The 24,962-nt window shown below is 49.2% G+C and overlaps 2 protein-coding genes across 2 annotated transcripts; one reads left to right on the plus strand and one right to left on the minus strand.

Annotated features, from left to right (window-relative positions):
• Nucleotides 1–753: 753 nt before the first annotated feature.
• On the plus strand, nucleotides 754–2,815 carry RPL36 (ribosomal protein L36). The gene is made up of 3 exons (XM_082071784.1): nucleotides 754–982; nucleotides 1,805–1,939; nucleotides 2,688–2,815. The coding sequence occupies exons 1-3, from the start codon at nucleotides 890–892 to the stop codon at nucleotides 2,775–2,777; spliced, it is 318 nt and encodes a 105-aa protein (XP_081927910.1). The 5' UTR covers nucleotides 754–889; the 3' UTR covers nucleotides 2,778–2,815.
• A 143-nt stretch (nucleotides 2,816–2,958) lies between these two features.
• LONP1 (lon peptidase 1, mitochondrial) lies at nucleotides 2,959–24,849 on the minus strand. Its single transcript, XM_082071783.1, has 18 exons — nucleotides 24,446–24,849; nucleotides 22,935–23,023; nucleotides 22,484–22,603; nucleotides 20,008–20,236; nucleotides 19,439–19,500; nucleotides 17,847–17,976; nucleotides 17,399–17,482; nucleotides 15,683–15,903; nucleotides 14,299–14,437; nucleotides 12,031–12,209; nucleotides 10,919–11,006; nucleotides 9,342–9,464; nucleotides 8,515–8,631; nucleotides 8,138–8,278; nucleotides 7,889–8,054; nucleotides 6,892–7,100; nucleotides 4,789–4,953; nucleotides 2,959–4,124 (listed from the first exon to the last, which is right to left on the minus strand). The coding sequence occupies exons 1-18, from the start codon at nucleotides 24,818–24,820 to the stop codon at nucleotides 3,960–3,962; spliced, it is 2,802 nt and encodes a 933-aa protein (XP_081927909.1). The 5' UTR covers nucleotides 24,821–24,849; the 3' UTR covers nucleotides 2,959–3,959.
• Between the last annotated feature and the right edge of the window lie 113 nt (nucleotides 24,850–24,962).

A 24,962-nucleotide genomic window follows, 5' to 3' on the forward strand; every position in this document is an offset into this window, starting at 1 on the left:
GTCCAGGGAAGAAAAAACCCAAACTCTTCCATTTCAACAGAATAATTTCACCTGTTTGTTTGACTTGTCTGTCAACGTGGCCAAGTTATAGCCAAGCAATACAAAAGTTCAAATTTGTGGGAGAAAATAAAACCTGTAAGAGCCCAAAGATCAACCCAGAGAGGCGATGAACTCCAAACAGACTTTGTTTTAACGAGAACTGCCCGGCAGAAAACTCTCCGAGAAGGACAAACCGTGACCACAGACCCACCACCCCCCGGACACCAACCCCAGAGCCAGCTCTGGCCCCATTTATACCTCAGTTCACCCGCGCTGTGCCCAATTATGGGAGTGGCCCAGGACGGTCTCTCCAGACGAGGCGTTTCATTGGTCAGAGGCCCTGTCTGTCAGCCAAGGGGCGTGTCTGTCAGCTCAGCATGGCCAGAGCGGTCCACCGGCTGCTTGGCGGGGGGGATACCCACACACAACAACTGCCACACGGGCTTTGACCTGATTTGTCCCACTGATACTAAAACAGAGGCCCCGTCGGACCGTTTCGGGGGTCGCTGGGTCACCCCCGTGTCGCGGGGATCCCCACGGGCCGCGGTGGCCGCACACGGTTCCCCCCGCGGGGCCGCGCTCTTCGGCCGCTCCGGCGGCGGGGAGGGGACCGCCCACCGCCAGGGGGCGCCGTTCTGACCGGCTACTATGGTCTTGGTGGGAGATAGAGCGCCCTCGGCTCGGCGCGGCCGAGCCGGAAGAGATGTTGTCCCAGCGTTCCGCGCGCTGCTCCCTCTTTCCGGTTCGGAGCCATCAGTGGGGCGGCAGCTGAGGCAGCGCCGGGTTCCGCGTCCATCCGGCTCCATCCGGCTCCATCCGCGGCCGCGCCCCGCGCTCCCTGCCCGCAGACATGGCGATCCGCTACCCCATGGCCGTGGGCCTCAACAAGGGCTACAAGGTGACCAAGAACGTGTCCAAGCCCCGGCAGTGCCGCCGCCGCGGGGTGAGTATGAGGCGGGGGAGGGTCCGGGGGCCGCGGGGGGGTCCGCACGGGGTCTGAGGCTCCGGGAGTGCGAACGTTGTTGTGCGGTTTTGTGTGGAACCGGAGAGCGCGGGAAGAGGCGCGATGCGCCCCCATCCCCGGTCACAGGATCAGAATGGTTTGTGTTGGAGGGACCCCCTGGGCAGCCTGGGCCAGGCTCTGCCACCCTCACCCCAAACAAGTTTCTTCTCATCTTTAAGTGGAACCTCCTGTGTTCCAGTTTGCACCCACTGCCCCTTGTCCTGTCACTGGTTGTCACCCAGAAGAGCCTGGCTCCATCCTCCTGACACTCCCCCTTTCCATATTGATCCCCAGGAATGAGTCCCCCCTCAGTGTCCTCTTGTCCAGCTCCAGAGCCCCAGCTCCCTCAGCCTTTCCTCACACGGGAGATGCTCCACTCCCTGCAGCATCTTGGTGGCTGCGCTGGACTCTCTCCAGCAGTTCCCTGTCCTGCTGGAACTGAGGGGCCACAGCTGGACACGAGATTCCAGGTGTGGTCTCCCCAGGGCAGAGCAGAGGGGCAGGAGAACCTCTCTGACCTACTGACCACCCCCTTCTAACCCACCCCAGGTCCCATTGGCTTCCTGGCCACAAGGGCCCAGTGCTGGCTCATGCTCACCCTGCTGTCCCCAGGACCCCCAGGTCCCTTTTCCCTACACTTCCTTAAGACGTGCTGGTAACAGAAGCTGGTTTTGGGTCCCAGAGTTTGCCACGACTCTTGGCAGTCCGCTCGGGGTTAATTAGCTCTCACGATCCCTATTTTTTTCCTCCCCCTTCCTGTAGCGCCTGACAAAACACACCAAGTTTGTGCGAGACATGATCAGGGAAGTCTGCGGCTTTGCGCCCTACGAGAGACGAGCCATGGAATTGCTGAAAGTTTCCAAAGACAAACGTGCCCTGAAGTTCATCAAGAAGCGGGTGAGTCAATCTGACATCGCAGCGAGGGCGGCAAACACCCTGCTGTTGTTAACTTTCTGGTTTCTCCCCTTCCCTTGAGATATTTTGCTTTTTAATGAATTCTCTTACTTTTTTCACTTGTTTGGGAAGTTATTGGTGCAAGGGAGCGGGGGGAACGTTGCTTGGGTTGGGTGGGAGATGGATGTAAAGTGCTTTGCCAAAAAGCCCCCGAGCTGCAGTAACGCAGCCTCAGCTGTTCCTGCGCTATTTGTGAATCTGGTGCAGGGAAAAGGGAGCGACACTGCCCAGGGTTGGGTACGTTAATGAAGTGACTTGAAATGGGTTCAGTTGTTAGACCTGAAAGCAGCTTCTGCCTTTCCTCAGGTAATTGAGTAGAAATACTAATGGGATGTGATTTGTTTTCCCCAAAATGAGCCCTAGCGTGATTTTTGGGGGGATTTTTGAGGATGCTCGAAATATAAGCCCCACTCAAAAAATAAGCCCTAGATTCCGTTCATTAAAAAGCCAATTTAAATAGCGACCAGGCATCTATACATGTAAAAACTAATATGTTTTGGAGTGAAGATTAATATAAGACCCTGTCTTATTTTTGGGGAAAGGGCCAGTCGAGGTGGCTGGGGCTCGAGTCCGTATTTACCAGGACCTTCCCGTCCTGCTTTCCGAGCGCAGGATTCCGCGGTGGTTTTGGCAGCGGCCAAATCACACCTGCCCCCGCGGGACGGACACTGACCAACGTCTCTGCCCGCAGGTCGGCACCCACATCCGCGCCAAGCGCAAGCGGGAGGAGCTCAGCAACGTCCTGGCAGCCATGAGGAAAGCGGCGGCGAAGAAGGATTGAGCTGTACGGGCTGTAGCTCAATAAAGTCCTTTCTCACAGAGCGGTGTGGTGGCTGCAGGAGCGGGGCGCTCCCGGGCATCCCGAGGGGTGCATCCCGAGCTCATGGGGCTCTAAACTAGAGAAACAGAGAGTTCTCATTGCTGTTTCATTCTACCTGCAGCCGGAGGTGCTGGCGCTGCCTGCGGTACATCCCGGCGCTGCCGTTGCCTGCGGTACATCCCGGCGCTGCCGTTGCGTTGGAAGGCTCTGCAGTAGCTGTGCCTGCAAAGGCTGCAATTCCTTCCAGCCACATGGTGGTGGAGAGAAGTCCAGGCAGAAATTGCTGTTGCAAACAGTAACAACTTCCCGCTCCTTCCCCACAGCATATCAACCTCGTGCAGCTTTTCTTGCTCGCACGTTTCCGCTCGTACCCTCCATTCCTGCCTGACTTTCAGCAGTTATCAGATCACCAATTAGTAAGAGCTCCCTGAATTTCACTAGCGTGATTCCATACTCCCCAAGGAAACATATTTCGGACTCTTCCCCTATTTAAATTCTTTTTTCCAGTATTTGCCAGTAGATGAAATACTCAGATCTGTGTCTATTGGTACAATAGTCGCGCTAAGACATTTAATTCCTTTTGTTTTCACCGCCCAGCACAGCCAGCCCGGGATGCCGAGCACAGGGCTCGTTCCTCCAGCTCCGCTCTCTCTCCACCTCAAGTTGTAGTGAGCTGTGGTTTAACCTGGAGGGAACCACGTCCCTCAGCAGCTCAACTGGCCTAGAATTTCAGTTTCCCCTCCAGCTGAGCACAGGTTCACAGGGCAGATGGGCAGGTTTCCAAGCGCCACTCAACTACCAACATTATATACATGAGTTAAAACCCCCGCACTCCTTGTAGTTGTTTCCATGAGCAGGTCCTTAGAATTGCAGTGAAATAACTGAAAATCTTTAATTCTCAGAGATGACCTAACTCCACTCTAGTAGCTGATACGATGCACGGTCCTTAGGTAAAACTTCATTTTACTGGAAATACTCGGGTCATCATTCAGTATTAAACAGTGAGAAATACTTTATTCTACCAAAGCCGTAGTTCATTTCAGCAGCTGCGCAGCAGCAAGAGCTCCACGTCCCGCTTCAGGGTTGTCCCCAAGTCACCCCGTTAAAGGACTGACTGGCTTCCAGCCTTCGGGTTGTTGAATGTCACCCCCCTGCGGAATCCAGCGTTGGAAACGCTATTTCAAACACCTCTTTGTAGTGCTCAACAAAATGCACTTCTAGTCCTTCTGTAATGAACCCAGCGAGGTCGTAATAATCCTTCTTGTTCTCTGATGGCAGGATGATGCAGGTGACGCCCGCCCTCTTCGCCTGCAGGGACAATTGTGGAGTCTGAGTCTAGAAATCCATCGATTACTGGAAACACACTCTCCGTTTTAAGAAAGCAAAACCAGTTGTTGAGGAGCATGATCTGGCTTTGCTCAGTTCTTTGGAGAGTGAGGGTGTTACAAATGTCACTAAGGGTGGATCATCACTCATTTTGGTTGGAAAAGACCCTTAATATCAAGTCCAACCATAACCCACCATCCCTGGAGGGCTGGACAGATGGACATGAGGTTCTCAGGACATGGGGCAGTGCCAGGGGTGGGTTATGGTTGGACTCCATGATCTCAAGGGTCTTTTCCAACCAAAACGATTCTGTGAAATTGTAAGTCAGATAAGTTAAGCTGGAACTAGGGAGCAGAGCCTTAACGTGAAGGGCGATGCCATCAAATCTGCACTGGCCGCGCGCCTTAAACAGGCACTTCAGCCCAGTAGATTCTCGGACCACGATCCCTCCCAGCCTGAATTCCAGCAGATGTTGGGGCACAAACCCTGGGGTCCCACCTCCCTCCTCCCTGCCAAGATCCCCGTGTTCCCCCAGCAGATTCTCCATGGGGTTAAGGAATCGCTGCAGGACCCACCGCTCTGGGTGTCCCCGTCCCCGCTGAGCCAGCCCAGGGCTCTCCCCCATGGACACGACCAGAGCTCTTACCGCAATGGTCTTCTCCTTGATTCCACCCACGGGAAGGATTTTTCCAGTTAACGACACCTCTCCAGTCATGGCCACGTTCTGCCTCACCGGGCAGTTCATGGCCAGCGACAGCAGAGCGGTTACGATGGTACAGCCCGCGCTTGGTCCGTCCTTGGGTGTTGCTCCCTGTTTAAAAAAGAAGCACAAACCTGCCTTTAGCTCATTCCACGAGCAGCAAAGGCAGACAGACAATACCTTTGTCATTGCTGTTTTAACGCGGCCCCAGTTTCAGGGGGTTTCAAAGGTTTTTGCGAAAGCATCGCTGCTATTTGAACTGGCTGATCTATTTAAAACTGGCTCAGTCTTCACCTTGTTCATGGAGAATAATCCACAAGTCTACAATTCGTTTTCTGATGCCACCATGATCCTCATCAGGCTCAGGACTTTGAACAAGCAACATGAGCAAAATCCGGAGCGTGAATGCTTTGGAGCTTTGTGCTGAGCTGAGCCAACAGGTGACAGAGGTCAGCGCCACAAGGGAGGAGTCATGAAACAGTGGAGGAAAACACTGAAAATCATTCAAGGCAGAAAAGATCACTCCGTTTAGAAAGCCCAACAAAATCCAGGCCTAAACTAGTGACTCTGAATTTATCTGAGATCACACAGATCCTTTAGGTAAGAACAGAATTAATGTTTGGGGGCAGTCGAGGCAGAGATAACGGCTGCTGGTTTCTGATCCTCCAGAAAACGAACACAAAACCCGAGCACGTGGCCGGACACGGGAGAAGCTGCAGCCAGGAGCCTGGGCTGGGTTAGAGCTGCACGAGTTCTGAACTGAAGCTTGGGGACAGTCACAATACAGAATTTGTCTTCGCTGACACCCACCCACAGCCTGTTCCGCAGCACAAAGCCCCTCTGAGCATCGTGTGTGTGTATTTCCAGCCCCAAACCCTGGAAAAATGCAACCGCTGCCACCGTATGGCCAAGGAACCACAGCACAGAGACCGGCAGCAGTATCTTCAGCCGTGTGGCAGGGATATGAAACCTTTCTGAAGGCTCCAGAGACCTAAACTTTGGTTTCCTCGTAGCTGCTTTTCTCCAGCCCCCTGATCTCTACGCTGCTGTTTCCCCACCTGCAAACAGGGCCAACAGATACCACTAAATTCTGGGATTCCTTACAGCATTATCCAAAACTCCGTATTCTTGCCACATGCTGAAGAGAGGAACAGAAACACGGCTCATAAGAGAACTCTCAAAGGACCCTGAGGAAAATGTCCTGTTTTCACTGAATCCCAGAATGTCAGGGGTTGAAGGGCCCTGGAAAGCTCATCCAGTGCAATCCCCCCATGGAGCAGGAACACCCAGATGAGGTGACACAGGAAGGTGTCCAGGCGGATTGGAATGTCTGCACAGGAGACTCCACAACCCCCTGGGCAGCCTGGGCCAGGCTCTGCCACCCTCACCCCCAACAAGTTTCCTCTCAAATTTCAGTGGAACCTCCTGTGTTCCAGTTTGCACCCATTGCCCCTTGTACTGTCACTGGTTGTCACTGAGAAGAGCCTGGCTCCATCCTCCTGACACTCCCCCTTTCCATCTTGATCCCCAGGAATGAGTCCCCCCTCAGTCTCCTCTTGTCCAGCTCCAGAGCCCCAGCTCCCTCAGCCTTTCCTCACACGGGAGATGCTCCACTCCCTGCAGCATCTTGGTGGCTGCGCTGGACTCTCTCCAGCAGTTCCCTGTCCTGCTGGAACTGAGGGGCCACAACTGGACACAAGATTCCAGGTGTGGTCTCCCCAGGGCAGAGCAGAGGGGCAGGAGAACCTCTCTGACCTACTGACCACCCCCTTCTAACCCACCCCAGGTCCCATTGGCTTCCTGGCCACAAGGGCCCAGTGCTGGCTCATGCTCACCCTGCTGTCCCCAGGACCCCCAGGTCCCTTTCCCCTACGCTGCTCTCTAATAGGTCATTCCCCAACTTATACTGGAACCTGGGGTTGTTCCTGCCCAGATGTAGCGGTTTTACCACTGCCAGAGGGCATTCTACACAACATATTAAAAATCAAGTGCTTTCCAGCTTCATGTCTCAGGGAGCAAACCAGGGATCTCTGTGAATTCTGCAGTCACCTCTGGCACGTGCAAGTGGATGTGGGAAGACACCAGGAAGTCGTTGCTGGGGTCCTTGTGCATCAGAAAAGCTCTTGCGAACGTGTAGGCTATCCTGGCGCTCTCCTTCATGACGTCTCCCAGCTGCCCGGTCACCTCCAGGGACCCGTCCTTGCTCTCCTTGTCTTTGGGTCGCCTCAGGGACGTTTCAACAAACAGGGTGGAACCTCCTAAGAAAGAAAAGAACAACAATATCCAGAGGAAAGTTAAAGGACACATCAAACCAGCAGGTTCTGGTGATGCAGAAGGTCAGGAATTTGGAATTGGGGCTCATGAGTTGAGATCTGCTCTCTGAATTCAGGAAAGTTAGCGAGGAATCCCCACAGCACTGCACAGTCTCCATTCTTTGGACTTCACTGATACAGCTGCAACCCCTGTTTCGTGGAAACCATCCGTTTCTATAATGATTTCAGGCTCTTTGTATCCAAAAAGCAAGGTGAGCTCATACCAGAACACACCCTTCCAGCCAGTCTGGCTCTGCAGTGTCAGACATCTCTTCACCTTCCCCACCACGCTCATCGTTTCCCTCTCAACTACAATTCCACGCGAGGTCAATCGGAGCACACAGGACTCAGATCCTTTGCTCTGGCTGTATTTCCAGACCGTGCTGCACATAAACCCCAATTTACTGCTTTGAAGGAGGCAGAGAAGGTCTGGAACTCTCTGAAAACCCTTAAGCTCTCGGTCTTTGCTGTTGCTAATGTGTGTGGTTCGTGTATGTGGAACATAAAGAGAAAACCTGCGGGCTTGAAGCTAAACTGAGCCTGGGGAAGGGAATAAGCAAGGGTGTCTTCTGCAGGGAGGAAGAAACCGGGATCTAAAAGGTGATAGGAGTCAATTTTACTGGTGCCAGCAGAACATCACTGGACTCAGGGAGAAATTCAGTTTGACTATCACATACAATTTTTGAAAATTAGACAAGAAATGCAGCCAGTAACCCCAAAGTGATTTGTCTCACCCATGGCTGTCCAGGCCAGACCCATCACCACTCCCGGGGGGGTGGTTTCGTACATGCGATCCACGGTGAAGATGGGCTTCCCCACAAAGTCCTGCAGGTTTTCAGGCGTCACCTGGACCGTCTCTGCTTCTCCACTCACGATTTTATAGGCGGATTTCCTCAGCACCTGCGCGAGACGGTGATTTGTCTCTGTGGAAAAGCCGAGCAGGTGAAGCCCGGGGGTCACAGCTACACACGACCGCCCCTCACCTTCTCCACCTGCTTCTGCAGGTTCCTCACGCCGCTCTCCCGGCAGTACTGCTTGATCAGAACCCTCAGGACATCCGAGGTGATTCTGGCCTTGTTTTCATCCAAACCACACAGAACTCGTGCTTGAGGGACCAAGTACCTCTGCAAGAGATCACCCCCACGCCTGTTAGCGCTTGTGACAACAGCCCGGCCTTCCAGGTCGCTCAGCTCCATGCTGCTATTAGCTGGCTTAGCTGAGCTGAGCTTAGCCCAACGCCTTTCTCTGGAGTCCACAGCCTATGGAAAGCTCGAGTTCCTTTATTCAGATCACAGGAACTCTGTCCAAAATGCCACGTGCCTCATTGTTTGGAGCTGGAGAGGTAAGCGGTTTCTCTTACCTCTGCAATCGCCAGTTTCTCTTCTGCTACATATCCCGACACATTGATCACCTCCATTCTGTCCCGCAGCGGCTCTGGAATGGTTTCCGTTACGTTGGCAGTACAAATAAATAGTACCTGGCAGTATTACAAGATCATATTAAGCATATTCATTAACCTGCTGTTTTATTCCAAGCAACAGTTTTCTCAGCTCTGTTTGAAAGGCTGGAGCGAGATCATCATCTCTGCGGAATCAAGTTTGTATCACAGGAGAAGTTTTGGATGTAGAACTATGGAGTGGGATGTTCCCTCCTCAAAATAAATGTTTAGAAACGCACACAGCACAAACTGAAATCAGAATGGTCTGATATGGACAAGGAAACTATTGGTCTGAGGAGATCTAGATCTTACTGAGTTATTTCTGCCTTCTAGGAAGTTAGCGAAGCAACCAAAGTATCTATTTCTGATCCATCAATTCTGCAATTAACGTTAAGCGCAGAAAAAGTGTGACAGCATGCGAAGACAACCCATTTCAAAAGGTGGCTGGCAGCACGAGGCCAGCTCGCTCATTAACAACCCCGTCAGTCATTACGTAGCAGAAAAGGTGTCTTTTCTAGCTGAGAGTGCACACCGTGTCCCCGCGCTGCAGGGAGTGGGGCTGTAGGACATACACCGGTGATCGGGTTACTTTAAGTACATACAGACGCTTTGGTTGAAGCCACAAACAGCCCTGCACCACTCGTGTCTCAATCCCACCCGTCTGACTTTCCAGCTGACTGAAATGTCAGCATCTCTCCGTGACACACTCACACATTCCAGCTCTACAACCTCTGCTACGAGAGAAATACCTTTGATAAATCCACAGGAACATCGAGGTAATGATCCAAGAAGTTGGAGTTCTGCTCTGGGTCCAACAGCTCCAGAAGGGCTGAGGATGGATCCCCTTGATATCCTCTTCCTATTTTATCCACCTATGGGAGAAAAACTTTAAACACTCTTACAAGTTTCTCACCACAATAGACTCTCGTGCAAAGACAGATGAGCTTCTTAGGGACAAGGTTTAGTGCTACAGGTTATGGTTGGACTCGACGATCTTGAGGGTCTCTTCCAAACGAAATGATCCTGTGATTCTTTAAAGGCTCCATCTGAAAATCTTCATGTGTTTGTTCACCGCTCTGTCAGTTTTCTGTGTATCCACCCCAGTCCCCGCTGTCCCATTGCACATGACAAGAGCCCCAGGACTTTCAGGGTGGTAGAGAAGCACCAGGAAGTCTCAGGGAGTTTGCACACAATCAAAAGCAAGTGAGTTATCATGGATTAGTGGGTACTCCTTCAGTTAAGCCAAGCTACAGTCATGGACCAGAGTATTTACTGCACAGTGGGAGGACTGTGTGGTTCCAGCTGGCTGGGCTGGCAGGGACTGCTGCAGGTCACCTTGTCCAACCCCACTGTTCGAGCAGGGCCACCTAGAGCCAGCTGCCCCAGACAATGTCCGGGGTTGTTGTCTCATTATTCACATCCTCAGAAGAGGGCACAACAGGGCTGCTCTCTACCGCTTCTTCCCCCTAAGAGCAGCATTGACTAGATGGACATCACACAGTTTGCTACAGTGGCCAAGGCAAGGCTGCTCACCAACAGCACTTAAGTGCCGTGACCTGTGGGGTTCATTACCTTTCACATCAAGATATTCATTGTTTACACCACGCAGTTTCTCGGCCCCCCACACCATTCCCAGAGAGGGGGTGGATGAACCATCCCTGAGACATCCCAGGCCAGGCTGGACGGGGCTCTGAGCACCCTGAGCTGGTGAAGATGTCCCTGCTCATGGCAGGGGGGGCACTGGGGAGCTGGGATGGTCCCTTCAACACAAACCATTCTATAATTCCCAAGACACCTGCTGTTGCTCTTCCCCAGACAGGACACAGACGTTCTATTCTGAACACCTGCTATTAAATCCTGTCCTTATTCCCTTCTCCACACAGCAGCAGGCTGGTAGCCCTGTCCCATTTATTCTCAAATCAGATAAAAAATTGACTGTAGACATCTCATTCCTTATAGTCTTGCTTTAGATCTGCTGAGAGAGCGACTCTAATAATCACGTGGGCAATAGTGGTTTTGTCACAATGATGTACCCACGTGTGGGTAGGGAACAGGAGAGCTACTGAAGCCTCTAAATGTCCATGAGGATCCTCACGATCCAAACAGCTGCAATTCAATGAGAACAGCACAACTGAAATATTAAAGTTGAAGTCTGTTATAGGAAAACAAAGTGTTTAAGGTACCACTGCCACCCAAAGACTGAGAGCCCAGCCTCATTTAAACATATAAAACCTGGGATTTTTAGGAGAGTTACTACTCCACCTTTCCCTTTGGGGTCAAGAATGTTTTTAAGAGCAAAAACTAGAAGAAAGAGCAGGTGCATCACCTCATCGATCAGAATAAGTGGATTCTCTGTCTTGGTTTTCTTCAGGCACTGGATGATCTTTCCTGGCATTGCTCCGACATACGTCCTCCTGTGTTAGCAGAGACTCTGTTTAGGGAACCATTGTAAAGCGCAAACACATCGCACACCACAGCACGCAGCTGATGGAACATCTTTATCCCACTGGTAAATAAGTCTACATTGCTTCTACACCCATCAAAAGCATCTCCATCACCACACTAAGCACCAAGACCCATCAAGTCTGTTTCTAGTAATCAGACATGAATGTTGGCCACATTTAAATGTGAAGCAAAGAGTTAAGGCCGAGAACAGAGATGTTTGAGTAGCGACTTCGTGTTTCTTGGGTAAAGAAACATTAGCAAAGGGAACGTTTCATTCCCTCACTTGGTAGGGACAAGAAAGCAAGATGAGTGTAAATCAAAAGATACCGAAGGAACAAACTGCGACCAGCAAAACCATTTTTCTGCCAGAGGGAACTGGCATCCAGGTACATGGAGCAGCAAAGAAGAGGGTAAAAGGTGTGAACGCCAAGAGAACACTCCGAAAAGTGTGTATTAATAAAACACTTCTCTCTGGTTCTGTATCATATAGGGCAGAACCTCACAGGTTCACCTCGCGCTCCAGAACAGTTACTTTTACTAGTTTGAAAACACTGTTAGTTTTATTTTCAGGTGTTTGTGGAAGGGAAATAAACTTGTGGCAGGGCTGGATATACTGATTTTTGTATCCATGTCTTGTGTTCTCCCCGGGAATATCCCTCTTCCCAGCTTTTCCTCAGGCAGCTCTTCCTGATTATTAGAAACCATTCGCATTTCGCATCAGTGCGATGCTCTTGGGGGGGCTCACAGCTTTTCAGTGATCTCCCCATAGCAAACCCTAGAAACAGGGGGCGACTGCACTCATAGACACGAATCCGGCATGTTCCAAACTCCGCCCTGTGCTGTCCTTTCCACCTCCTGCATCCCAGCTCCCGGCCGCAAGGGTTGGCAGAACACACACGAAAATCAAGCACGTTGTCCAACTTCAGTGAAACTCCTATTTTGAGAACATCCGTAAAAACTGCTGGACAGAGAAACCGCTCAGTTTACACTGACCTGTGTCCTTTTATTTCTGCTACGTCGGTCATCCCTCCGACGCTGAAGCGGAAATACTCTCTGTTTAAGGCTCTGGCGATGGAGCGGGCAATGCTGGTTTTGCCAACCCCGGGGGGGCCATAGAAACACAGGATCTTGCCCTGGGTGGATCCCCGCAGCTGGCTGACCGCGATGAACTCCTGCGGAACGGAGGAAGCGCCCGCGGTGAACAGAGGGAACTGCAGCAACACCAAACGGCCCCGTTACCAGGTGAGCAACGATGACAAAATGGGCACCGTACACAGGTCTGGTCCTCGGAGGAGCTGGGGAGGGCGAGGGGAAGGATGCTGGTGCAGCTCTTTTCGCTCTGGTTATTTACACACTGGGTTTTGTGCTCTGTACTCATGTCACCAGGAGAAGCAGTCCGTCTGTCTGTCTGTCTGTCTGCCCGTCTGCCTCTCTCCACTGTTCTGAAGCGGGCAGACAGACTTCCAGTTCTTCTCCCGGCTTCCCTGGTTCACCCAGCTACCTGTGAGCATCTCCCACCGCATCAGTTCCTCTTTGCTAAATTAAACTCATATCTTTTCACACTCCTGCACTGGGTAAACCTCAAATAACCCTCAGCACTTGAGAAATCAAAAGATGGGAGCTCAGAACTGAAACCTCAACTGCTCGTGCACTTACAGTGGAGAAATCACTATGCATGCGGGCACAGAGACGTGGTTCGCCTGTAACAAGCTGGTTATTGAGCAAAGATGAGCCTTGATCTCTTCCACCTCCAGCACTGAATGCTGCAGCAATACATGGATGATAGAACTGATTAATTAAGGCTCAAACCTGCACAGGTATTTCTCAGTACCCTAAAATCATCCACCTCGCTTGCATTGCTACAACTGCGGAATCTTTGCTGCGTGGAATTAATCACATTGATAATCAAAGCCCCAGACCCATACGAGGCAACTCAATCTGTTGCTGTATAAAGGCTGGGCCTAATGGGCATTAACATAAGAGACTGGTACTCAAAAGGGGATTTCTGCTTGCAAGTGTGCAACAACAGGCTTACCATCAATCATTCAAAATCATAAATCACATAGTGGGGTTTACTCACAAGTAGCGAAAGGAGCCCCTTTGGCTTCAAAGCTACTCCAAAACCTTTCTCTTTTTCGGGAACAAGGCAATTTAATAAAAGCAAAACCCCAAGATGTCTCAGAATTTACTATTTGTTATATAAAGTGACATTGTTCTGTTATATATAGGGCTTCTGTGCACAATTACTGAGGTGGCCTAAGTACCATCAGTGCTGCCCCCGAGGTAACACAAATCTCTGCTTCGCACAGCACATGGGAGCAGCGGGAGAACCTGCCTGACCGCAGTTTGGGGAAGGGAACGGCCAAATTGAAGCCTGGCTACGCTCAACACTTCACCAAACCTGCTAAGCTCTCCCCATGGTTTGTTAATGCAAAGTCAGTATCTGCACCTGTCTCCCCTCTCTCATACACTTGCCCAGTATGATACAAATCCTGCCAGCACTGGGATTGTCTTTCACCGCTGGAATGTGCTGGAGGAGCCTGCTCCTGTCCCCTGGAAAGGAATGCGGCTCCCACACCAACTTGTTGCTCATTTACTCGTAGCTCCAACACTTCCCTAACAGCGAGCACAGGCAGGACATCCTCAGGCTAAAGCAACAGAAGTCGTGGAACAAGGCAACGCTGAAAACTACCCCGTCTGAGACAAGGACTGGATTGCACTGACCAGAAACCCTTCAGCATCCAGCACAACTCCGGGGACAGGTACAGGCTGCAAGGCAAACACGCATCTTAGCTCATTTCCCCTCCTAATTTGAGAGGCGTGAGTAGAGGATCAGCGTGTTTTGGAAAGGCAGTGGCTCTGCCAGTCAAGCAGAATCATTTTCATAGTCTCTGAATGATTTAATTAAAATCCAGAGACTGCTTCCCTTGGACACTTATTCACTCGCTCAGCATCAAGCAGCAGAACAGGATATTGCTGTTTGAAATCAAAATCTGACCTTCATTGCCATGAGTTATTAAACACGGGTTCCCAGGGACACGGGTTAGTGCTGGGGTTGGGTTAATGGTTGGACTCGATGATCTCGAGGCTCTTTTCCAAGCAAAATGATTCTCTGGTCACCAGAACATTCTGCTCTTTCATTCAGGTTTCTGTTTGATCCATGGATTAACACAAATTCAACGGAGGGCTGCAATGTGGAACAACCGAAAGGCCTGATGCTCAGCAGTGTGACATGGGACACGCTGCCTATTCCTGCCTTACCAGAATTCGCTTCTTGACGTCATCCATCCCATAATGATCCTCCTCCAGAACTGCTCGGGCTCTGGTCAGCTCCAGGTTCTCCTCGCTGCACTTGCCCCACGGGATGGACGTCAGCCAGTCCAAGTAGTTCCGTGTAACACTGACGGAGAGAGAGAAATCAGAGTGATTCGACCACAACCAGCTCACGCCTTCCAAAAGCACCTCATCTGAACACATGGGGTATAAACTCCTCATGGAAAGGAGACCATGAAATGAACATCATTACCGGGGTGGTCTTGTCATGGCCTTCACTCCCTTCTCCTTTCCTCCGCAAAAACAAAAGAAAATAAAAGCTTTTTTTTCACAAGGGTTGCTTTCCTGAGGCAAAGAACCTCCAACGCGCCACACAGAGATCACACCAACTCCCTGCATGATTTTCTGTTGTGCTGTGTGTTGAAGGATTGTTTGTAACCTCAGCGCTACTGTCAACTGTTCGGATCAGGTCGCGGAACTTAAAGACAGAAAAACAGTTTTCTCCATCTCCCCAGCGGACCAGGACGATGCAAAGAAGAGATTCCAGGAGCAGGAAAAGCAGCTGGATGTGCCACATGACAGAGGAAGATTTAAACCCAGGAGATAAGGGTGTCAGAGCTCAAGTTAACAGCAGAGATTATCAGTTTAAACAGACTGCTGCTGAGAACACAAGTGCATGAAAGCAGCACTCTCGGTTCTAAAACTCTGCCCAGTGTGTCTTTCCCAGCTTTCTCCCTCCTCCTCCTAGGATACGATTATCAAAATGTTCCTCATCCAAATGACACGTCTGCTCTCAGTCTTTACCCATAAAAGATGTCTTGTTTGGAAGCAAAGACCCAGGACATCAAAGTGCTGGTGAGCACACTGACTGCTCTGTTGGATCGCACGCAGTCTGGACGGAAACATTAAAAGCAAGCTCGGTTTCTGACAATCCAAGTCATGGATTATGCGGTAAAAGCTATTCAGAATCCCAGCCCTGTCCCAAAATTTCAGGGCCAACCTCAGCGCAGCCAATATCATGTGTTAGCAAACAGCTGCTCTTTTCTTACGTGAAAACACTCGAGTACAAAAGAGCCAAAATTAAGGGCTGAAGGAATCACTGCACGTTTCCCAAGAGGTAACGAACCGCACAGTTCTTATCCACAACACAGGCTGCAAGAGAAGAGCTGAAGTGGTCAAAAGAGGTAAACTACAGTAAAACACAGGAGATTCGGAGAACAATCCTCTAGCTGGGATGTGATCGTATGCTACACTCAGGGACAGCAACTATGACAAAAGGAGAATAGAAACTCTAAAGGCAAGAGCTCCACAGAACTGTACTGATTTCCCTCATTCTCCCGACTCACCGCAGAGGACAGAGCCGTGAACTCACTTGAACTCTGAGGAGTGATTGTCCAGCAAGCTCAACTTGTTCAGCTCCTCGTCAATCACATCCATGACGTGTTTCGGCACTACCAGCTCCTTCAGTCGCTCCCGGAATTTCTCTTCTATAGCATCCTTGTCTTCTTTTTCCAGTCCTAACTCTTTCTTTATGATCTTCAGTTGCTCTTGGAGAAGATATTTGCGGTGTGTTTGCTTGATCTTCTCCTCAACCTAAAACCAGCGACAAATGCAGTCACTATTCTGTTCCTGCTGCAACCTGTCAAACAACAAATGCTTCCAAATACTTCTCAGCAAGTGAAAATACTATTCAGAAATCATTTCTACTATTCAGAAATCATTTCTACTATTCAGGAACCATTTGCAGCGTGTTCTATAAGTGACTCTATGACATATTCCAGCTCCCTCCACATCTTGGTGGCCCCCGCTGGCCACGGTTCAGTATTTCAATGTTTTGTTTGTGCTGGGGGACGAAAAGCTGGGCAGAGCGAGCCAGCCGTGATCCCCTCGTGCCAATAGAGGGGAATAACTGCAATACTTCTCTTGACCTGCTGTCTCCACAGCCGCAAACAGAGCCCAGCGCGTCGCTGGCCTTCCTTGACAAGGACAGACCGCGCATTCAGGGTCAGCTTCCATCAGGGCCTCAAAGTCCTCCTCTGCAAAGCTATTTTCTATCTGGCTCCACGCAGCTGCACAGGGTTATTCCAGCCCCGGTGCAGGACTGAATTTCAAGTTTAAGAACTTGAGGAGGTTCTCGGTGACTCCCTGACGGACACCAGCGGCAGCTCGGTGAAGCCAGACTTCATAGTGTTGATCATAACCCTTTTTGCTCAGTCCAGCCAATTCTTTCACACACCTTGTACATCCTTCCAGTCCATGACATTGCAATTTGGTCATAGAACTATCACTGGCCATAACAAAGGCCTTGCTAATGCCATATACAATAGTCATTCTTAGCAGAGAAGGCAATTGTGCTGATGAGGCACAGTTTGCTTCTGGAAAATCCCTTCTGGCTCTTCCAAATCACCTTCATTCACCTGTACCCACCTCCCAGGAGGTTTCTCCCCATAACCTTCCAGGCATTGAGGGCAGGCTGGCGTGTCTGCAGCCTGCCCGCTTCTCTTTCTTGAAGCCAGGCTTGGCATTTACCTTTTTCCACTTACCAGGATCCTCCCCAATCAGAACAGTGTTTTAAAGGTGACTGAGACAACAAAATAATGACGTAGATAAGCCCTCTCGGCATCCTTGGCTGCACCCCATCTGGTCCCACAGACCACATGTGACTAATTTGCTTAAGAGTCTCCAGCAATTCCTACACTGGTCCAAAAGCATTTTGTACTTAACGTGAATTTTTAAAAGCCCCAATTATTTGGAGTTAATAAACTCAGGAACTTTTGACTCAGTATACACAAATCTCTGTATTTTATATACTTAGTTACCATTTTGATGCAGTTATTGTATTCTGATTAAAACGTACAAGAGTCAGGAACTACCGCAGCTCGCAGTGGTGAGCAGAGTCTTTTAAAGTAATGTGTGCTATTTAAACTACATGCTATATACAGTACTATGCTGTATTTGCACACAGATGTTTGGTAACTGCAGTCCTCGAGGATTTTCCTGCTTGCGTGAAATTACAACTTGGACACAATTTAACAGCACACAACATGATATAAATACGTTCAAGGTATTTGTTACTTGAAAAACTCACCTCCCTTCCAAGGCGCTGCTGAAGTTTGCTCAGCTCATATTCCTTCTTTAGGAGGGAAAGGGCTTTGTAAAGCCGTTTGGGAATCTGGAAAATATAGAAATGAGTTTTCAGCCAACTCCCAGTGAGAAAGAGAGAATAAAAAGCTCCAACAGGTTTTCTGGGAGAACTTTCCAGCACCTGCAGATGTGGAAAGATGAACCACATAGCAATTCCACAACATGCAACCAATGCATAAAATAAAATGATCTGCCACCAAAGACGCAGAGCATCCAACCTTAAGGCATGTTACTAATGACTTACTACATCCTTCAACCGGAAACTAGTGATAGTAACCTAGCAAACACGGTACTGAAGTCCCCTCGTACTGAGGATGGTAAAGAAACCATGACATAAACCAAATATATTTTTAACGCAGTTCCCACAGGTTTAGTTAAAAGCTTCATCTTACACTGGTCTCTTCCAAGATGTCTTGAAGCTCTTGCGACTCTGCCCCTGTGAGCGCTGCCCCCATGTCGCTCAGGTAGATGGGGTTATCGACCACGCGCTGGCCAGCCTGCATCATCTGGAGCACAGACTCTCTGAAAAAATGGTGATAAACCCCCAAATGCTCAGTCAACATTTACATTCCTAAGGGAGCATCCTTATATTTACGTGTCATGACAGAGTAAAGAAATGAAACACAGCTCAGTTTCATAGCTAAATAAGTAATTTTTAAAAATTTGTCTAAGCTAATAGTCAGTAACAAACATATACATCACTTTTTCAATATTTTCATCAATGACTTGGACGAGGGAATAGAGTGACTGTCAGCAAGTTTGCTGGTGACACCGAGCTGGGAGGAGTGGCTGACACTGGAAGCTGTGCTGCCATCAGAGACCTGGACAGGCTGGAGAGCTGGGCAGGGAAAAATGGAATGAAATAGAACAAGGGCAAGTGTAGAGTCTTGAATCTGGGCAGGAACAACCCCAGGTTCAGTGTAAGTTGGGGAATGACCTATTAGAGAGCAGTGTAGGGGAAAGGGACCTGGGGGTCCTGGGGACAGCAGGGTGACCATGAGCCAGCACTGGGCCCTTGTGGCCAGGAAGCCAATGGGACCTGGGGTGGGTTAGAAGGGGGTGGTCAGTAGGTCAGAGAGGTTCTCCTGCCCCTCTGCTCTGCCCTGGGGAGACCACACCTGGAATCTTGTGTCCAGTTGTGGCCCCTCAGTTCCAGCAGGACAGGGAACTGCTGGAGAGAGTCCAGCGCAGCCACCAAGATGCTGAAGGGAGTGGAGCATCTCCCGTGTGAGGAAAGGCTGAGGGAGCTGGGGCTCTGGAGCTGGACAAGAGGAGACTGAGGGGGGACTCATTCCTGGGGATCAATATGGAAAGGGGGAGTGTCAGGAGGATGGAGCCAGGCTCTTCTCGGTGACAACCAGTGACAGGACAAGGGGCAATGGGTGCAAACTGGAACACAAGAGGTTCAACTGAAATTTGAGAAGAAACTTCTTTGGGGTGAGGATGGCAGAGCCTGGCCCAGGCTGCCCAGGGGGGTTGTGGAGTCTCCTTCTCTGCAGACATTCCAACCCGCCTGGACACCTTCCTGTGTCACCTCATCTGGGTGTTCCTGCTCCATGGGGGGATTGCACTGGATGAGCTTTCCAGGTCCCTTCCAACCCCTGACACTCTGGGATTCTGTGTGATAAACAGAACCAAGTATATTAAATGCTCTCTTAACAGTTACAGAAAATTTTTGTGTGCCAGAATGCAGAGACCTATACTGCGCTCATATTACAACGATCAAACTGTGATACTCATTGCAGTGATAAGCGGTAGTATTTATTCACCTAGACCCACATCACCTGCCATAGGACTTATCATCCTACCTCATATCGGAGTTTCACATCAGCTTTTCAAAACTCCCCCTCTGTTTCCAACCAGGGATGACAAAGTTTGCATACCAAACCAAAATTCCAGCTGACAATCCAGCAAATCTCTCTTCTTCATTACGACAAAAGACAAGTGGAATAGAAATATCTCTGAGAACACGTGGGATACGTACCTGTACAAGGGGTTCAAGGCAATGATGTCCCGGATTGTTTTGACAATTTCTGCAGTAAGAGCCTATAAACAAACCAAAGATTTAATCAAGGAAAAGACTGGAAAAGGACAAATAAGGCCTCAGTACAAATATGACATTCCATGACGTCTCCGGCACGGGAGCACAGCAATGCAGCCCCTGGTCCCCGCTGTGATGGTGTGTGGGATCGGTACCGCGCACTGGGGCGGTTATTGCTCTGGAGACAAGGAAAGGCAAGAAGGGGAACAGGCTGGGGTCCTGCACACACAAAACAACTGTTTTTTGGCCAGAAGATATGATCAGGTTGACCACTCAAGTCACCCAGTTTGATGGAGGATATTACACAGATTTAAGCACAGCCCAGCCTCGTCATTCAGCAACGTTTTGAAGCAAATTGAGCTGTGGCAATGAAAAATAATTCTTTTCATCTAATCCCCTCATGCAGTGGCTGTGAGAAGCATGAACTGATGTTTCTGAGGCCTGACATTAGAGCCTGATATTTCAAGCAACTCTACAGGACACGTCCAGGTTTGCGTGATTAATTCACTCACTTTAACCTCTTCTGTGATCTGAAAATCTTCATGAACCACGTTCTCGACTTCCACCATGAGAACCTCCTGTGCGGCCGCAGCGACAGGATCCAGCACCACTTCCACAGCTTGGTCCTTTGCTCCAGGCTCCTCCTCAGCCTCTTTCTTGGAGCGTTTCTGTTTCCTTCGAACCTTCTGCTTGTTCTCGGGCTCCTCAGGCTCAACTTCCAGCTGCTTGTTTATACGGATCCTGAAAGCCAAAAGAAACCAGCTACAACCAATTCTGTCACATGTGATTTCAGCTCTTCGACATAAAAAGGAAAGTCTAAATTATATTTTGAGTAAGCTAAAATTTCAAATTTTGACAAAGGTAACTGATTGCACGTGTTTCAACAAGATTTAGCTTTTGGTTTGTTTTGTCAAAATAAGGCTTGATTGAATAAAACATAACAAATGAGTGCCAGATACTGACAGGACTTACTAAATAAATTTACAGTAAGTAAGTTGTCATACAAACAAATTTAACCACTGAATTAGTGGGTTAATGAGAGGGCAAGGGCGGCTGACAGCACCTTTATCGTAAACTCTATTAGTTTAACCAGTTGCAGAACTACAAAACCAGACTTCTAAGGATTAAAAGAATCTAAATAACATCAGACTGTCTGAATTCTCAGCCACATGCTGCAGCACATGAACAGAACAATTAATCAGGCATCATTGTCAATAGCTCAGGAGCTGCATGAACCAACAACTCTGATGTGGATTCATTCCCTCTTCTTGTCTCTCCAGAAAAGCAAGTTCGCTCTTGCACTTTAATTCTGGATATAATGTTCTGCTCTCTCAGTTTTCTGATTCTCAGCAGTCTCTCTGCTTTAAGTCACATCTGCTGTACTATCCACTGCAATACTACATATTATATACCATGTGTAGAACAGATTTTGAAGTCATTCCATACATAGACATTTGAAATTTTGGTTCGTTACACAGATTTCCTAGATCATGATTTTGGAAGAGATGAAACCCACAGTATATTCCACACCAATTAATCAAGTATTAGTCCCTAAAAGGGACATGGCATGAGCACCTTCCAAAAAAATCAGTTTCCCCGTTACTGTTTTTAAGCTTTTCTGAGTTCTTCCTGCTGTGCATCCAACCCCATGTCAGATGTTTGCAGTACAGAGCATGACCTACAGTTCTCCAGACCGGGATCAAAGTCTTGCCCTCTCCACTGCCTTAAACTTTCCCCGCCAGGACCAGCGCTACACAAACGCTCAGGAACCGCAACAGCCTTTGACCAATCTGTCTTACTAGGCCGTGAATATGGAGTCAAAAACCCCTTGTGGTGCAGCAGACTCCCCGCTCACGCGATCACTGCATTATGCGCAGGGTGTAGGTCTTATTTTCCATGTGATCTTTAAAAACTAACAGCTCCCCAACTACTCCAACTCTCTGCCACTGGCAACTTTTGACTAATTTTGACTACTCTTGTCAATAGAGTTCAAAGCCATTTTCTGGAGGGTGGGGTTGCAGCATGGAAATAGCTCTGGATTAACTACAGAAGGTGTCTAGAAGGTGTTCGGGGAGAGATAAAGGAAGGATTTAGAAATGAGAGGACCCACACTTGCAGGACACCACATTTTGTTAATTTGGCTGCCAATCAAAGAGTTTCCTTTTCTATATTTTTCCCTGTAAATACAGCACGTTCCTCCCATCCGATGTCCTGTGTGGTTCCAGTGACTGACCAGCGCTCTGTGTCTCAAATCAATACAGATGAATCCCCCACCCTTCCAAGGTCCAGGGAACTATTTCTATTCCAAGGAAACCAAAACCAACAGTTGCTAATTTCCAAAATCTAACCAAAATTGCGCTTTGATAATGCACTTCAAAGCAAAACCCACCCTCAATGCCTCCCCACCATGTTTCTGTCCTTTTGTTTTCCGTTCAAATGGAAATTCATTACTTGACACATTTAAAACCACAATTTTATATTGTCTTAGCTCAAAATACTTGGCACGATATAGCTACACCTATATTCCCAACAATAATCCTATTTTCTTCAGTTTGGTTCTTGGACAAGATTATAAAGACAAGACATAATTATAGTTCTGGATCACATTTCTTTTTCTTAAAGCAAAAATACTGGCTTGAATTAGTTCCAGATAAATTTTTTCATCATTTCTGAACCTTGCTGTACTTGACAAAGAAACCACTATACTTCAGCTTAATGAGTGTTTGCTTGTATCAAATTAAAATCTATATAAGAATGACATGCACTAGCTCTTCCTTTTTGGGGTTAACCTGTTGGATCTGTAATATTACACAGAATATTGGGGCTGGAGCACCAGAGCTCTATCAGGATATGTGTTGTAACAAAGCAAAAGGTTATTGTACACAAGTTGTGTATGAAAATGAATATACGTGGTGAAAACAATAAAGGGATATATCTGTTTATAAAGAAGTCTGGTGAGACGCAGTGGAAGGACAAGTAAGAAATCACCTTCGGTGTCCCATGACGATCATGCGCAACTTGTCTCCAAGGTCCTGCATTTCGTGAATCTGCACAAAAGTTCCTATTTGGTAGATTTCGTTCAGATCCTCTACCACATCTGATTCATTGCTATTGAGGGGAAAAAGGAGCAGATATTCAGAATCTTGAGAGAGCAGGTAACATTAAAAAGGACAGAAACGATCACTGGTTGCAGAACTTTAAACTGGACTCGGGAGCAAAGATCCTCGACTTTATCCCCACTGTTACTGCCACGTAGCTCCTTTCCAAATCACCCACCTGCCTGGATGGTTCATCTCCCTCCCAAATAATAACGGCAACAATAAACACAATTTCTGTAACATTATCCAGGGCAGGGAACTTCAGATCACAACTTTTAGTATAAACGCAGCCTATTACTGGAAATAACTTATTTTCAAAAAGATCAAGAGAAATTACTTACTTATCATCCTTTTTCAGAAAAACACCAGCATAGGGCTGGGCAAGACGAACTTTCCTCCTCAGCAGCTCAACCAGCTTCTTATTTTTCACCTAGGACAACAACGGCTGTTGTAATTTGGCACAATGTCTAGCAAAGCGATGCTTGCCAGCGTCACAGGCGTTAACAGAGAGAAGAAAAGTAATAATTCTGTATTCACTGTAGAGCCTTCACATCGTCAGGAAATAAAGTATTAAATGGCAGAATTAATTTGGAGAATGAGAGAGAATATTTAACAATTATTTTAATATAAGACACTATTGATCTATGCATTGAAATGAATGACTTGAACATAAAAGTGTTGTGTGAAAATGTGCCTAAAGATCATAGTAATATATAACCTTCCCCTCCCCTCAACACATCTATAAAGACACTAGAAGATGCACATATTAGATTTGGACATGCAGAAAAATACTGCAGCAGATATTATTATAAATAACACTACATGAACAGGAAAATATTGATTCCGTTCTTGTTACATTTACTCCAAAATCAGATTGATAAAATATTAGTAAGGTGCAAAAATATGAGTACTTGTTCCAAAATGCTTGCATTTCAGGAGGAATATGTATTTGTGGCCTATGAGCTCAAGCCACATATCAAAGAGCAAATTTACGGCTCTTAAAATTACATGTGGGGTGTAGAGGGGAAAGATCACACTGAAATTTTGCGATGTCCATCCCCAGCCCTCACAGCAGCATCGCTCTGTATTGAATTTGTACTTTCTCCTCGCAGTTTTCACAAATATCGTTCTTGGTGCTACGACACAACCCCACGAAGCTGAACCAAGGACACATTTGCTCAACCTTCAGCAAAAGAACTCGGAGAAACCAGCAGACCCTGAAATAGCTTCTGTGTGAATCATTGACCTTCCCCGTTAGATGCAGCGTTAGTGATTCTGATGCAACACCCATGAAACACAAAGTCCGTATCCCAGAAGAAACCACCATTCCAATGTGGTCAGGATGTATAGTTAGAAATCACGGAATCCCCAGCCCCCCCTGCTCACGCAGGGTCACAGAGCAGATCACACAGGTGGGCCCAGGGGGTTGGAATGTCTCAGAGCAGGAGACTCCACACCCGCTCTGGGCAGCCTGGGCCAGGCTCTGGCACCTCCCAGCAAACAAGTTTCTGCTCATGTTCCCATGGAGCCTCCTGTGTTTCAGTCTGTGCCCGTTGCCCCTCACCCTGGCGTTGGGCACCATGAGCAGAGTCTGGTCCATCCTCTGACACCCACCCTGAGATATTGATCCATTGATCAGATCCCTCTCAGCTTCTCTTCTCCAGCTCAACAGCCCCAGCTCCCTCAGTGTCTCCTCATCACAAAGATGCTCCAGATAAACACTAAAAAGCAGAAGGCTGCACACCTTGCTACCCCCCCAAGTCTCTACCATTAAAATAAACCTGTGAGGACACAGAGCGCGGCTCTGAGGAGAAAAGCGCCCCTGGTCTCTGTCAGAGCCCCGGCCCCTCACCTCGATGATCTTGATGAATCGCGGGAACACGGGGTTGCGGGTCACGGCGATGAGCGGCACGTTGGGGAAATGCTCCGGGACGAGCAGCGGCGTCAGCGCCGTCATGACGGGCCCGGCTCCGCCGCCGTCCTCCCCGCTGCCGCCGCTCCCGTCCTCGCCGCCGCCGCCCTCCAGCGCGTCGCCCCCCGCCAGGCCCCCGGCGCTCCGCTGCCGCCACGGCGGGCCCGTGCTGAAGGCGACTCGGACGGGCGGCGCGGGGCCCGGCGGGGCCGGGGGCAGCGCGGAGGAAGCGGCCGCCAAGAAGCGGCGCCGCGGGGGCCCCAGCAGCGCCGGCCGCCAGCGCCCGCACAGCCGCAAGCAGCGGGCGGCCGCCATGCTGCCGGCGCGCGCCCTCCGACACTTCCGCCCCCCTGACCTCCCCGCGCAGGCGCCGGCAGCGCCACGGCGGGTTCTGCCGAGAGGCGCGTGGTGGCACGCACGTCCGAGCGCACCCAGAGGTGACGGGTTCGCGTCCCGG

This window comes from Streptopelia decaocto, assembly GCF_964273445.1.
Source record: "Streptopelia decaocto genome assembly, chromosome: 24".
Taxonomy (NCBI): Eukaryota; Metazoa; Chordata; class Aves; order Columbiformes; family Columbidae; genus Streptopelia; species Streptopelia decaocto.